The 15,728-nt window shown below is 41.5% G+C and overlaps 1 protein-coding gene across 1 annotated transcript in view; it reads left to right on the top strand.

Annotated features, from left to right (window-relative positions):
- The first annotated feature begins 925 nt into the window (after positions 1-925).
- The window catches only part of LOC149289342 (AP-1 complex-associated regulatory protein-like), a 28,475-nt gene continuing 13,672 nt past the window's right edge, over positions 926-15,728 (top strand). Inside the window, exons 1-4 of the mRNA XM_089490789.1 lie at positions 926-999; positions 13,169-13,217; positions 14,026-14,052; positions 14,667-14,692. Of these exons, the coding sequence (XP_089346915.1) occupies positions 926-999; positions 13,169-13,217; positions 14,026-14,052; positions 14,667-14,692 (176 nt within the window). The remainder of the gene's footprint in view (positions 1,000-13,168; positions 13,218-14,025; positions 14,053-14,666; positions 14,693-15,728) is intronic.

The following is a 15,728-nucleotide window of genomic DNA, read 5'->3' on the forward strand; positions in this document are numbered from 1 at the left end:
GAAAATGAACAGGCTGTGACTCTTCTGTGCATTCTGACACGTTGTGGCTGCAGACATCCTGCAATAAAGCAAACAGTCCGGAGGCGTCACATGCATGCTTCCAAAGGCTATGCTCTTCAATACCCTGCTGAATAAATAACCCTCATGTTGGCGTGTTTGTATGAGTTTGCATCTAAAACAACAATGAAATTCTGTGAAAAACCTCAAAATCCTGGAACTGGAGGCAACATAATTTCAGTAGTTCGGCTCTACATGGATAGACAATAACAAAGTGGCACAAACATGTTTAAAAAATATTGCACTCTTCCCTTTATCACGGGACTCTTATATCCGATCTCAAATCATTAGCTTATTATAACTTAGAACACCCCTTGGCTCAGCAGTAAGTTGGGTTGTTGTAGAGAGGACAGCCCTATGGCAACACCAGAAGTAAATACATCAGTGGTTTTGCCAGCTATTCTACATATGGCCACTGTGGTGTCTATGGTAACAATGATTTTAGGCAACATTTATATAATGACTGGAACCACTCTGTACTCCTTTCATGGGGATTCCATGCATTATAGAAATAATGTTGACAGCCTAATGTAAGAAGGTGTGTTTTATTTCTAGGCCACTTGGCTAGTCTTGCCCTGAGGGCGGCAAAACCTCCCAGGCTGGAAGGACATCACCTAAAAAGACAACTCTACCGTCCCAACATCGGCCACCCGCTCGGCCGCCATCTTTGATAAGGGCACAGAATGCAGAAAGACCATGTTTTCTCGGATGACGTTGCGAGGCTCTCACGTGACAGGGGCTGTCCGCTCCAGTCGAACGACGGGTAAGACGGCGCGTTCCCTGCGTTGCTTGAGTGTGGGTGAGCGCGCCTGTGCTCGTTCCCGCGTCCCTTGGGCTGCAGCAGGGTGCGCGCCCCGGTCAGTATGCCATGGGGATCTGCTGGACACGGTGCTGCAGCCTCTTCAGGAGAGAGAGCACCCGCATACAGAGAGCGGGAGGAGGGTAAGGTGGGATTGTGGTGGGCGGTTATCTTCGCCTCTTGGGGTGCTGGATGTAAATGGAGGTGGGTGAGAGGGCTTTACTCTGAGGGACAGTGGTGGCTTCTTGTGTCCAGGCGGTGTTGGGGTTAAGCAGGGCTGGTTTATGGATCTCTCCAGTGGGGTTGGGTTGTCTGAAGCATTGTGTCTGCTGACTCTTTTGTTCCTGCTGCTAGGGAGGTTGGCCCCCAGGGGACTGGAAGTGACACCTGAGCTGGAGCACTGCCCATGGGCAGGTACCATAGAGATGTCACCTAGTCCTGTGAGTGACAGACAGGCAGAGCACACTAGCCCCTAGATTTAGCCCATGAGCAGGATATGTGCTCCTCTGTGATCACATCCCTACACCAGCAGCATGGCTTGTCCTGTCAATGGATGTGTGTTTCCTGCAAACAGGATCATGCCAGTGATTCACCTCTTTGAGTTCATGTTGTATTTTTTAAAGTGACCAGGAGTCGGATAGATTGGATCCTGCTTAGTCATAGAAACACGTCTCTTCATTTAACATTAGAGAGTTCAATCATTTTACAAAATTTTGCAGAAAAAAGCTCTGTTCTGTGAATAAAATATGAACTCGGTATACTTGCAGCTTAAGAATGATTCATAATAAATGTCATTTTTAAAATTGACTAGCCACCTTAAGTAATATTTATGGTCACTTTTATAGTGAGTGGTAGTTTAGTTTAAATGATGATTATTAATGTAATGAAAGGTGTTTCAGAAAACTTTCTTTGACCTTCTAGTTTTAGATTATAAACTCTTCTTTGGAAGAAACTTCCCTTTTTGCTTAATTTAAATGTTTATCATATCTCGCTTCTCTCTATTTTCTCAGATGATATACGTACAAAGATCCTTTAGTCTTTACTGATTTTTTTACGTAAAAAAATTATCCGTGAAAAAGTTAAGATATTTATTCAGGCATTCTGACCTCCACCACCAAATTAAATTCAATAATGCAACTGTAAATATCATGGAGAATAAATAATATATATTTAGTTACAAACAAACAAATCTTTTTGAAAGCAAAAAGTAATGAGTTGTGAAGGCAAGTACAGTGAATTTTAGGGTATAGACTTCAGGTATTGGAAAGCTTTTCATTTACTGCATATTTTATTTGACTTCAGGTTGGCTATTGACTTTTTTAGACAGCGTAGACAGATCTCCGTAAATACAATCTGCCAAACGACTGATGTTTGTATTACTGGAAACCCTTCAGTGATAAGAGCATGAAGAGATGCTTCGTACACACGTGTCTACATCTGTATAGCTCACGCGTGTCTTTATGTGTATGCATCATATTCTGTATGGTTAAAAAAAACAAAAAGGGTATTGATTGATTTTTATTTTTTTTTTTTTTTTTTATGTATTCATTATTTCCATTTAAAGTGTCCATACCTAATGCTAGTAAATAAGATACTTCTAATGGTTTTAACTTGTATGATCGTTGCTTTAAGGTAAGCAGACAATGCAATAAAATGTCTGAAATAACAAGAAATGTGCTGGGTTGTATAGCTAGCGGCATTAGTAGCGGGAGGAGGGAGGTGGTTCTGGTCAGACTTTGCATAGGGTGTACAGTCCTGGAGACACTGTGTCCAAATGGGTAGAGCGTAAAGACTAATTAGGATATCCCTTTAATACTTTATAGTAAAATTCTGCACTGCAAATGACATGTAAAGCAGCATTTCTTAGTATTCTTCCTGTGAAGCGCCATTTAACTTACTTTATTCATATTGAAATACCAATAACAAGTTATGGTGGGTAAGGGTGATGGAAAACCCTTCCACTTAAAATTAAGGGGGTAGTTAGAAGCATTATTAAACACCCATCTACAGACACCAGAGAAGCCAGAAGGCTTGTTTTTTTTTTCTTCAGAAATCTCATGGTGCTGCCACGACCACAAGGGATTCTGGGTAGGTGCATGCAAATTAGGTCAACAATGATCACCTTTTGCCTATATATCCACTTTAGAAACAGCTGTCCATGAGTGGTGATCTGGCTACTGCACCTCTTACCCGAGTTCTGTCTAAAGGCTGTCCTGTACGGCGGGCAATTACTTTCAAGGGATCCGTGTATAAAGTGGATATAGAGGGAAAGGTGATCATTGTTGACCTTATTTGTGAAACTTTGTTACCCGATAACTACTTATTAATAACATCTGGTCCAAGTTCCAATACATTTTAAAATTAGGTTTATATTGAAGTATAACCCTATACAGTGAAGAGGAACACGTGTTAACGTAAAGCTCAATCAAGGGAAGGCTGGGGTAATAAAACCCACCAAAATATCCTATCCTATGATATAATCTTCTCATGTGTACATTCAAAATCTGAGCTAGATAGACGAGTCCACTAAATGTAAAGATTTTTGTTTTTACTTTGATATCTAAGATTTATTAATGTACACATAATAAAGGTTATATGTCATATCCTAGGCTTTTGATTTGGTATTACTACCCATTGAGGTCAGGTCATTAATCTACAAAATCTGTGATCCTGAGTAGTAACTAGGTTGTATGGTATTCCATTTTAAAGCTGATTGATCACCTATTGCTTGTCATGTTGTGGGACAGAACTAATAAATATTTAATTAACATGTTGTTTAGGTTATGCTCTCATTCTGTAGGCCAGATACTGCACAGGAAGGACCATCATGTCTCCTAAATAAAATCCTCTGTGTTTTTAGAGGGTTGTGAAATCTCTTGTTTATAATGTGTGTGTAAAGTATTTCTCGTTTGTGTTTTGCATAATTAATTACTACTCTTATCTATATCACTATCATTTTCACAAGCAGCCTTGTAGTTTCAAACAGCTTCTACTCAATATATTTACGAGCTTTGCAAATTCTCACGCGTCCCTTGTCTTTTTAGCTTTGAAGCACTTATTTTGTAGGTGCTTCCTCTTCTAGGCAAGGGTGTCCATCCTGCGGCCCCCCAGCTGCTGCAGGACTACATCTCCCATAATGCTCTTTCAGCTAAGGGGCTGGCAGAGGAGGATGGGAGATGTAGTCCTGCAGCAGCTGGAGGGCCGCAAGTTGGATAGAGAGCTAGGAAGGTGGAAAATGTGAATTTCTCTTCAAAATAGATGATCTGCTTTATTAGGTAATTTAGCTGCGCTGGGAGGTAAATCGCTAAAGGGTCAGTTTAATGGCCCCAACAGCCCAACTGAGGAAGAAATATATGTACCAGTAATTAGGTTCGGTAGAATCTGCTGCTCCTTCTTGGTCCGACTATTCTTGCCCCTGATTGGCTGCTTGAAGGAGGATCCATACCAGTAATATTTTCCTCCAAGGAGAGCTTGGTTGGCATAACCCACAAATATTTCAGCAACATGAACTTTCATTCTGGTTTTAAGGCAGTTCATCATTTTTTAGGAGAGGATCACGATTAGAGGAGTGCTGACAAAATCACACTTGCTAAGTAGTGAATTGATTAAAATGTTGTGGGCTTGTGGCAAAACTTTTTGACATTGGTGCAATCTGAGTTTGAGATAGGACCAATTTTTATAGCCGAGACACATTTTATATGTCCTTTTATTTTTCTTGTGTGCTTCGTTCTGAGATAGTTCCTTGCTTACTTTGACCCAGAAGCACACTGTGACAGAATGACCTGTCATACAGGGCCCCAAGGTAGACAGAGATGGCTCCGGCCTGGCTGCATAACAAACATGGCTCAAGCAGGAACTCCATTGTGTTAACAAATCCCATTAATAGGATTACTGCCAGGAGGATATTCAGTAGCCAAAGGGGATTAAAGGTTGGATCGTCTACATGTACCTGTTTGTTAATGTTAATTCAATTATGTGGATATATAAGGCTATGTTTTACAACAATAAAATGTTCCATTTGTTATTCACAATCATGGTGGTCGTGACTACTTTTGTGATCTAAGACAAAGATCCATCTATTAGCCTTTTGAGGCTGGAGACTATCCTGGAGGGAAAAGAAAAAATGTCGGTGCGCTAAGCTAGTCTCAGGCTCAAATAATACAAATGTATAATATGAGGCCTACCAGATCTCACCCTATTGAGAGTGTGCCTTGACGTGGCGGGTGAGCTTAATTATGCTTTGGCCAATTCATATAACCAAAACCTCTCATTTATATTATGTTTATATATTTGTTGCCAACTTTATTAGGGTGAGAAGCGCAGACAGTATTTTGTTTTTTGACTATCCTTGAGGGACAGACGAAGGATTCATAGGGTATCTATAACCCTAACTAAGCAACCCATTACACACATCTTTCACAGCGTTTTGTGTCGTTGAGGTTTGAATAAATCCCTGAAACCAGGCAGGTTGCTTCTACAGTTATACCAGTTATACAAGGTATGCTGCAGTCGTACTCCATTGATAAGACCGGTGCCTTTCACTGCCTTTTATATTTTCTAAATATTGGAGTAGTAAAATATCTTGTTTGAACTTATCTTGACTTATCTTGTCACCACCTATATATATATATATATATATATATATATATATATATATATATATATATCACACACACAAAGAATAGACTGGAAAACAAATTGATATCTAATGTAACCAGTAGTGCATACTCTTCCAGGAAACATCTCTGCCTTCTTGAAATACCATTTTAACTGCCTAACTGCACATAAAAGCATTTAACCATCATATAATTTTCTGTTAATAATGTGCATTTTACTCTTCTATAATTAATTGCTTACACTTAGTTGAGTACAGTACATTTCAATTCCATTAAAAACCATAATTGCCATCGGATTCCATAAAAATCCAGCTGCCCGGTGTCACGGTCAGGACTACTTGCCAAGCCCTGACTGTGTGGAGGGCATGGGCATGAAGGGGTTAATAGCACCAGGCCTCTGGATTTACTAACTTGACCCCTTAACAAGGCATAACTTACACCAAATTAACCCCCAAATCCTGCCTGTATCCCCCCAGGTAGTCTGCCACCACTCACGATTTTGATACCGGATTCGTGAGAAATCCGAATTAGAACCTCTATCTCTATATATATATCAACCCACCTTGGGCAACCAACATATATATATCCTGTAGAATTTAATAACAATACGGTAACGTGTTATCCTCTCTTAGGGTTCGTGGATATCGATACTAGAGCCCAAAGACAGACTTGGATTATGAATATTTTAATAACAAAAAGACAAAGATTACACAGTGCCAGAATTACAAAAAACAAGACATACAAAAGAAAAATAAAACGGCAAACAGTTCTTAAAAACAATGGGACTTAAACACAGGACCCTCACTCACGAGTTTCTCCAATAAGCAGGCCTGTGGGAACTCCTTAAGTCCAGATGGTTTCTTATGATGTTGTTCCGATCAGAGTATATCATGGAGTTCTGCTTTGAGGTCGCTGCATTGTCCCTAAATCAGACTTTTGCAAGCAAACGCCCCTCTGGCCACATGACTGATTATATGACACCATCCCCAAGAATCGGGTCCCATCTTTGATGTGCCAATAAGTTATGGTGGGGTAAAGGTGATGGAAACCCCTCCACTTAAGATAGGAATGGAATTCCTATAACTCAGGGTCCTTATCTGTGAGGCCATGAATGACCACAGGGGTCCTTTGGGAAGATGACACCTCTAGCCAGAACAGATACAGAGGGCATTCACAAAGAAACACATTAAATCAACCTCAGATTAACTCATTGAATGCTTAAACAAAGAAACTGACCACCTCTGCTGGGTTACCCTTCTATGCATTCACTACATTATATGAGTTAATCATGACACCCGGCTGTTTGAAATATTACTATATTTCATACTTCCATTCGTCAAGGAGGCAGTTTTAAAACATGTTAAGCAATTTGGGACCACTTTTTAACCGTTTAGTACCTGTATCCAGGCCTCCATATAATGGCAGGAGGCAATAAATACAATAGCCTGTGATAACACCTATTGGAAGCCTGCCCGTCTCAAGAAATCTACCTTATCCACAAGATAAACCATATAATTCCTGCTGGTGATAATCTTACCCCAACCAGTGGTGCTGATACTTTAATTTATAACAAGACACTGCTTTAGATGACATAGCACATCATAAAGGATAAATTGAAAATGGACCATAGCTATAAGGTATTGATCAGAATGAACACAGTGCTCTTTATTGAAGTTTTTATCCTCCAGCTTTTCATTGGTGCTGTCCCCAGTGTTGCTTTTGGCTTCTGCTTCCACCAAGAGGGTGGAATAATATAATCGGGGTAATAACCTTGTGAATTTTTAGAACAGGACATGAAGGCAGCTGCATCCGTGGGTCATACAACACAAACACCACCTAATTATAAATGTACGGAACAGCTAAGTGTTACATTAGGGAAGGTGACACATCTTTATAGTAAGTCCACTTTATTAAAGTCAAAACAGTGAGAGCCCTACACCCTGTTAAACCTTCTAATATGTTCTGAAAATGCATGAATTAAAGCCAAGCCACAACATTTTTCTATCCATCTATTATTCCCGTAGAAGCACGCACTAGTGTGCAGTAATAACTATAACTTTCTATGGTATTCTGATAATCGTCCCATGCAGGGGTCACATGCCATTATATATATTTTTAATTGATGTTAGTCAAGCTTACATTTGCATCTCTTACTCTGTTTTTAGAATTTTTAATTGTTTATGCAAGTACCTTATTAATTAATGGGTTTTCCTACTGATTATTCCCAAATGCTTCAGTTACTCATTATCTTAAATAAAAACCTTTTGTAACCATGTAGAATAACCATATTTACAAAGAGGAATTTAAGGATGAGTTAGGCCAGTTGTTTTTATTTTATTTAGTTTCATGCCTTGACCTGAATATTATCAGGACCTATTAACAAGACAGCAAAAATAATACCGTATTTGCTCGATTATAAGACAAGGTTTTTTTCAGAGCAAATGCTCTGAAAAACACCCCTCGTCTTATAATCGGGTCGTCTTATAATCAGACCTCAAATAGGTCTGACTATGAGACGACTAAGATCCAGATCCCCCGCAGCTGCAGGGGACCTGGATCCTCCTGTCTCCAACCCCCCCCCCCCGTGCGCCCCACTCACCGATACTTCTGAGTCCCCGGTGTGTAGCTGGGGGAGCGTGTAGATGTCTACGCGATTCGCGTAGACAACATCCGCTGCAGCAGGAAGGAGGTGTGGCTAGCAGCGGGGGTTGTCTGCGCAGACCTTTCAGACTATCAGAGATCAGAGTTCCCCGGGAGTAAGTTTGGGGGGGGGCGGGGGAGTGTTAAACGGGGGGCACAGTAGCGTACCTAGCGGGGGGCGGTCCGCACCGGGTGTCGCTCATCAGGGGGGTGCCAACTTGCCGGCACCCCTCCAGAGACGGACAGTAATGTCCACCGCTGGAGGAGCAGGCTCGCAAGAGAGCGGTATCGGAGGTCTTTAACAGACCTCCGATACTGCTCCCTTGCGATCCGCGCGGCAACTGCTGCTGTGCGCCGGGGTTTGTTGTCAGATCCCGGCGGCACTGAAGCCGCGCCCACAGTGCCCTCTGACCCGGAAGAAGACAGAAGAAGAGGAGCGAAGAGGAAGACTGCTGTAAGAAGACATTGTTATGTGTGGAATCTGTGGATTGTTATGTGTGGAATCTGTGGATTGTTATGTGTGGAATCTGTGGATTGGTATATGTGTGGATTGGTATATGTGTGGAATCTGTGGATTGGTATATGTGTGGAATCTGTGGATTGGTATATGTGTGGATTGGTATATGTGTGGAATCTGTGGATTGGTATATGTGTGGATTGGTATATGTGTGGAATCTGTGGATTGGTATGTGTGGATTGGTATGTGTGGAATCTGTGGACTGGTATGCGTGGATTGGTATGTGTGGAATCTGTGGACTGGTATGTGTGGATTGGTATGTGTGGAATCTGGATTGGTATGTGTGGAATCTGGATTGGTAAATGTGTGAGAGTGATGGGTGTTATGCTGTACCATTTCCAATGTCTTTTTCATTATAATTATGCTCTAAAGTACATCATAACTCCCATCACTCTATACTGTTCCATACAGTGGCAGAGCTGGGAGACAGCGGCCTTGCACCCCCACCGCAGGACTCCTGAAAGGTAAGTGAACTTCAAAGGGGGCAGAGGGTAGATAGTTAGGAGGGGGTAGATAGGGAGAAGGGAGTGAGACGGGGGGATAGGGGGTAGATAGGGAGAAGGGAGTGAGAAGGGGTAGATAGGGCAGAAGGGGGTGATAATGGGTAGATAGGGAGAAAGGAGGGTAGCAAGAATATTAAAATAAAGAGTCAGAATGAGAGAGCGAAAATGAATGGATTAATGTGTGGATGAATTGTGTGAATGAGTGAGAGAATCAATGAATTTGTGAGAATGCATTAATAAATATGTGTAAATAATTTGTGTGAAAGAATAAATGATTGTGTGAATGAAAGTGAATTAGTGAGTGACTGTAAAAGTGTTGGTGTTAATCATAGGTGTATAGTTGATTTGTCAAAACGGCAAGGATGGTATAAGATGGGTGTTTATGGGACAAAAATGGCACAGGCAGGGTGTTTATGGGACAAAGATGGCACAGGTAGCGTGTTCATGGGACAAAGATGGCGTACACTCGGGTGTTTGGGAACAAAGATGGCACGTCCTATGTGTGTGTAATTTGGGTGCTGGTCAGGTTCTATGTGGGCAATGTGGACGCTGTTTTTTTTTGGGAGGGTTATGAAAGAAAGCACTATTATATGTTCAGTAAATGTTATTTAAATGTATTTATTTTACTTATAAGTTATTATTTATTTTTTCAGATTTCTTGTCGTTTAGAGTTGACATGCAGTTTACAAATTGGTGCAATAAATATTCTTAACATAATTTTGTAGATGTCTTTACATTTGGTGGGGCCACTTACAGGATCCGCCCCGGGTGCCAAATACTCTAGGTACGCCCCTGGGGGGGCATAAGGCATTTCTGGAGGCGAGTGCTCTGTGAAATGCCTTGTAACCCCCTTAATGCGATTCTGCCTCCTGAAATGCCTTTATAACCCTCTATACGCCACTCTGCCTCCTGAATGCCTTAAACCTCCCTAGATGCCACCCTTCCCCATAATATGCCTTTTAACCCTCTAAATGCCAGAGTGGCATATAGGGGGTCAAAAGGCATATCATGGGGCACAGTGGCATTTAGAGGGTTAAAAGGCATATCATGGGGCACAGTGGCATATAGGGGGTATAAGGCATTTCTGGGGCAGATGTGCATAACTGGGGGGCAGGTTGGAAAATGGAAGGAAATAAAACCAAAATATTTTTCTCAATCATAGCTTTTATTTAAAAAACAATACATTTACTGGTAAAACGTTTTTCCTATAGGGTCGTCTTATATTCAGGCTTTTTCTTTTTTTTACCTAAATTAATATTCAGATTTGGGGGGTCGTCTTATAATCGAGCAAATACGGTAATTTTGCACTTAGTTGCACATATAGCGGTATGGTAAAAGCCACTTTTTGGTACGCAAAGGCACTTAGGCGATAAAAAAATTATTAATTAAAAATAATTATTCATTATTGGTTAAAAACCACATCCAGAAGACAGATGTAAGCCGGAGCACCAGATATGTATAATAATATTGGGAGCCATAGCTCATAGCGTATAAAAAATAAAAATTCCCTTTTCACCCCTATGGGTGGTATGTCTTCTTCTCAACCTCGGGTCCTCTACCAGAGGCCTGGGAGTTTGAGGGTTCTGCGCAGTAACTTAGCTGTTCCTAGCACTGCACTCTGATGTCGTTCCCGGAATCTGTTGGATACAGTCTACCAACTGAGGCGTCATAGACCCAAGTGCTCCTATGACCACTATGACTCACTCTCCACATCTTCTCTAGTTCTTTTTTCAGGCCCTTCTCCAGGTTCTCATAGCAGTAATATTGCTATCACTTGACACTGCTACATCTATCACTACTGCTGTCCTTGTCTACCACCACAATGTTGGGTTGATTGGCCAGTACCTGCTTGTCCGTCTGGATCCCACAGGATCTTAGCCCTGCTATTCTCCACAACCTTCTGTGGAATCTGCAAGTTGGACTTGGAGGGTTTAGCCCATACTCTGTGCAGATGTTCCCGTACACAATGCCAGTTCAGTGATCGCTGTTCCTGCGAGCATCTTTGTTTTGGGCTGTCTCAGAAGCCTCTCTACATAGCCTGCACCTTGGGCCCTGCCTCTATGGATCTGGTGCTTAGTGCCTGCTCGTATGCTTTCATTATCAGTGCCTCAGTGCTGTCTTTGAGTACAGCCCTGTCCAGCTGCTGGTAGGATTTCTCAATGTCAGCCACCTTCGCTAATTGTCGATGGTACATCCCATGCAGGGTCTTGGCTTGCCATGGTACTTCCTCCACTTGATCTTCCTTGCATGTCTGATGCTGGTTCAGGCATTCCCTCAACAGCTCATCCACTAATGTGTATTTTTTCTTTAAAAATTCATTTTTCTTTAAAATAGCACCAAACTTTTAGGGTGCGGCCTATAATGAGGTTCGGCCTATAATCGGGTTCGGCCTATATTCGAGCCAATACGGTAATTGGGAGACATATCTGACACATCCCTCTAGTGCAGGGGTGGGCAATTAATTTTCCCATGGGGCCACATGAGAAATTGGAATGGTTTTAGAGGGCCAGACCTCTACAAACTACAAACTCCGAAGCCTTGTCCATTTTGTTAACTTATGTGCTGTTTAATAAAGTTATTCAAGCCTACGTCATTGGTAGAGGTGCTTGAATAAGTAAGGCCTGAATAACTATTAGCACAGCACAGAAGTGAACAAAATGAACAAGGCTTCGGAGTGCATACCGTATTTTTCGCTCTATAAGACGCACCTGCTGATAAGACGCACCTAGATTTTAGAGGAGAAAAAAAAGGAAAAAATATTTTGAGCTAAAAAATGGGCTAAAATATTTATTACAATAACTGAATAAGCTATGAACACAGTAAGACACACGCAGTAAGACACACACAGACACAGTGAGACACACACAGACACAGTGAGACACACACAGACACAGTGAGACACACACAGACACAGTGAGACACACACAGACACAGTAAGACACACACAGACACAGTGAGACACACACAGACACAGTAAGACACACACAGACACAGTGAGACACACACAGACACAGTAAGATACACACACACACAGTAAGACACACACACACAAACACAGTAAGACACACACACACAGTAAGACCTCCCTCCCTAACCCCCCTTCTCAGTATCTCCCCTCGAACTCCCTAACCCCCCCTTCTCAGTATCTCCCCTCTAACTCCCTAACCCCCCCTTCTCAGGATCTCCCCCCCGCCCCGGTCACTTACCTTAAACTCCTGTGTTGGAAGCGTGAGGCGTTTGTCTCGGGTGCCGGCGCTTCACTGCTGATCGCCGGCGTCTGACGTCATATGCCGGCGCCCAGCGTAAAGCGCCGGCACCCGAGACAAACGCTTCCAACACAGGAGTTTAAGGTAAGTGACCGGGGCGGGGGGGGACACCGGACTCATTGGTGAGTCACCAGGACACTCTTTGCGGGCCGGTCCGAGCTATTCAGCGGGCCGGATGTGGCCCGCGGGCCGTGCTTTGCCCAGGTCTGCTCTAGTGTTTCATTATGGTTTCTGAACAAACACCTACAACACTGCATAATAAAAATAATGTAATTTAAGTTAAAGTAAATGTACTGATTTGAATTAACAAGTGGATAAAGCAGAAGTCTAATTGTTCTGTACCGGGCTTATACTTTAATTTTCTCATAAGATGTACACATATCACGGTCTAAGGTTCCAATGTGTGTGATCACCAAACACTGTCTTTTGGGGTTCATATTTGTTTGCAGGCAGTTATCCTGCTAAGTGATTTTGATTGTAATTGTTTGTCTTGCAGCCTTCCGTGGTACCGCAGTTCATTAGGTTTCTGGTGCATTTGTTTTTTGTATGCTTTGATACGTTAAAGGTCTGGCATGTCCTAACTTCACCCTCACTATTGTATACATATATAATAACCAGAAGGAACTGTGCACACAGCCTTAAAGCAATCTCTTATACCAATTTGAATACTATATATACATATATATATATATATATATATATATATATATATATATATACATATATTACACATACATTGTTATCTCCCCTGTTTTTACTTTCTTATGCAGGTCAAAGTATTTCAGGACATGTTCCAGAGGAGAGCATTTTACTATTGAGGTTAGTGATGCCATCTTTTTGTGTTGTTTGCATCTATTTGGTATACAGGTAAGCATGGAATGGAATTGGTTGCATCGAAAAATTAGACCGTCTTAAAGCAGTTCACGGAATGTTCAATGGAAATAAAAACAGACAATCTAAACCAGAGAAGAATTGGGCAACAATATTTTTGTTAAGTTTATTACTCAATAAAAGATGGGAATTATACCATAAAAGGGTATTGGAGTACTTGTTTGATTTGTTGGTGGGACTTGATTATCCAACTGGTGACCAGCTTTATTATTTACCTTTTTTTTTTTTTTTGCCATGCCTCATGGGATGTGTAGTTTCAGGGCTTGTTCCAAAATATTTTTAAGCCAAATGATTCAACAAGCTGATTGTTGCAAAGGTGGTTCACATGGTCCATTTTTGCTGCTTCTTGACTCCCATTCACATAACAATCAAACCTTAGTGTTATGACGTCCAGTGGGTCTCTAATAAGCACGGTGTCGTCGGCGATCGGCAAGAATAATGCGGTGGCAGTATCTTGACAAAAATCCGTAACAATGTTCTTTGTGCTTCAACCGTGGCTGATCAGATATGCGGCTTGTTGTCTCTGATGGTTGCTCTTTGCCACCAGAGCTCAGTACAAGAAATAAAGCCTGCTGTGTGTGTATAAGATGGCACAGTGTGTATATTGTGCGTTCTGGACAATGTTAATAGTCGTTAAGGTTCTCTTTGTATGAGTTGTATGACTACCTAGTCTCCCATGTGTTGGATTAATGTACATTGTAGTAGAAAATAACTGTGTTTTTGTTTCTTTTAACAGTTTGAAAATCTTGTAGACAGTGATGAGGTGAGTGCTTTTTATATTTTCGAGTACGTTCTCATTGGTAAATATTTGTGAATAAGTTGACCCTTATCGGGATTGTTCAAAACCACACATTGCCACCGACATTTCAGCAGATAACTGCATTCGCAAAGAAGGGTTCTTCTTTTTCTCATGCTTAGCCAGTTTAAGATTTCTACCTACTGAGAGCGAGAAGGTTTGGCTTACCTGTCCCTGCTGATGATCGTAAGGAAAGTGAGATTAATGAAAGAGCTTTTGAGTTCAGCTCTGCAGAAAGGGACAAACAAGGATCCAACCGTATCCACATAAGACCCTAAAAAATATTTTTTATGTTTGTTCTGAAATACGTCTGGTTAAAATGTCATCTTTTCCTTTTACATTTAGGCATATATGACTCCCTCAAACAGGAATAGCCATAATAGGGCTTCAGTAGCCATGCTTACCTATCTTTAGGGAAATGAAGGTGGCTGACTGCCACTACAAAGCCTATGTTTCACAAAGTAACTACAATGTGTAATGTTAAAAGTGTAAGATAGTGAAGAGAAATGTGTTGTTTGAAAAGCTAGTAAATATGTAATGGTGTATACAGTATTAAATCATTGTGATTGTGTTTCCAACAGGGGGAGAGCCCAGGAAGTAGTCAAAGGTAAGATATTTGTTAAACTGTAAATTTAAGTTTGGAGGAAACAAGGAAATTCGTATACATTTTTCCCAAAATGCAGTGATTTATCTAAATAATGTATGTAGGGCTGCAACTAACGATTATTTTAATAATCGATTAGTTGGCCGATTATTTTTTGGATTAATCGGATAAAAAATTCAATTTTTTTAATTTAAAATATAGTTATTAACGTACAATTTACACTTTCATCTCTTTATTGCAATGGCCTCTCGCTATTCACCTTCTTATTTTACTGACATAATAATAAAAGCTACAAGAACCCAAACACAGTGTTTCTCAAACTAGGTTTTAATACAAAGTTATTAGTAAATATTAATTCATATGTTAACTATTTTTCATATTTAATATTAATATTTACCAAACTGCCCCCAGTTATGCACATCTGACCCCCAGCTTGCCACTCTGCCCCATATATGCCTTATACCTCCTATATGCCAGAGATTCCACTGTGCCCCCTGATATGCCACTGTGCCCCCGATATGCCTTATACTCCTTATACGCCAGTGATATCCAACTGAGCCCCCTGATATACCTTTTACCCCCAGATATGTCTTATGCCCCCCTGATATGCCTTATAATTTCAAATATGCCACTCGCCCCCATTTATGCCTTATACCTCCCTATATGCCACTGTGCACCCTGATATGCCACTCCTCTCCCCATAAATGCCCTGCACCACCCTGAAATCCTCCCTTATTCACCACTCTGCCTCCCCCTCTGAAATTTATTATACCCCCCATACACCACTCTACCTCCCCTATACACCCCTCTAACTCTCCAAGATATGCCATTCTGACTCCCTGAAATTCATTATACCCCCCATACACCACTATAACTCACCCATACACCACTCTGCCCCCCCCCCTTCCCATACGCCACTCTGCCTCCCCCCCCCTTCCCATACTCCACTCTGCCTCCTCCCCCCCCTCCCATACTCCACTCTGCCTCCCCCCCCCTCCCATACTCCACTCTGCCTCCCCCCCCCCCCCCATACTCCACT

This window comes from Sceloporus occidentalis, unplaced genomic scaffold (genome assembly GCF_023333645.1).
Source record: "Sceloporus occidentalis isolate IW3139 unplaced genomic scaffold, rSceOcc1.0.p SCAF_46, whole genome shotgun sequence".
Classification (NCBI taxonomy): domain Eukaryota; kingdom Metazoa; phylum Chordata; class Lepidosauria; order Squamata; family Phrynosomatidae; genus Sceloporus; species Sceloporus occidentalis.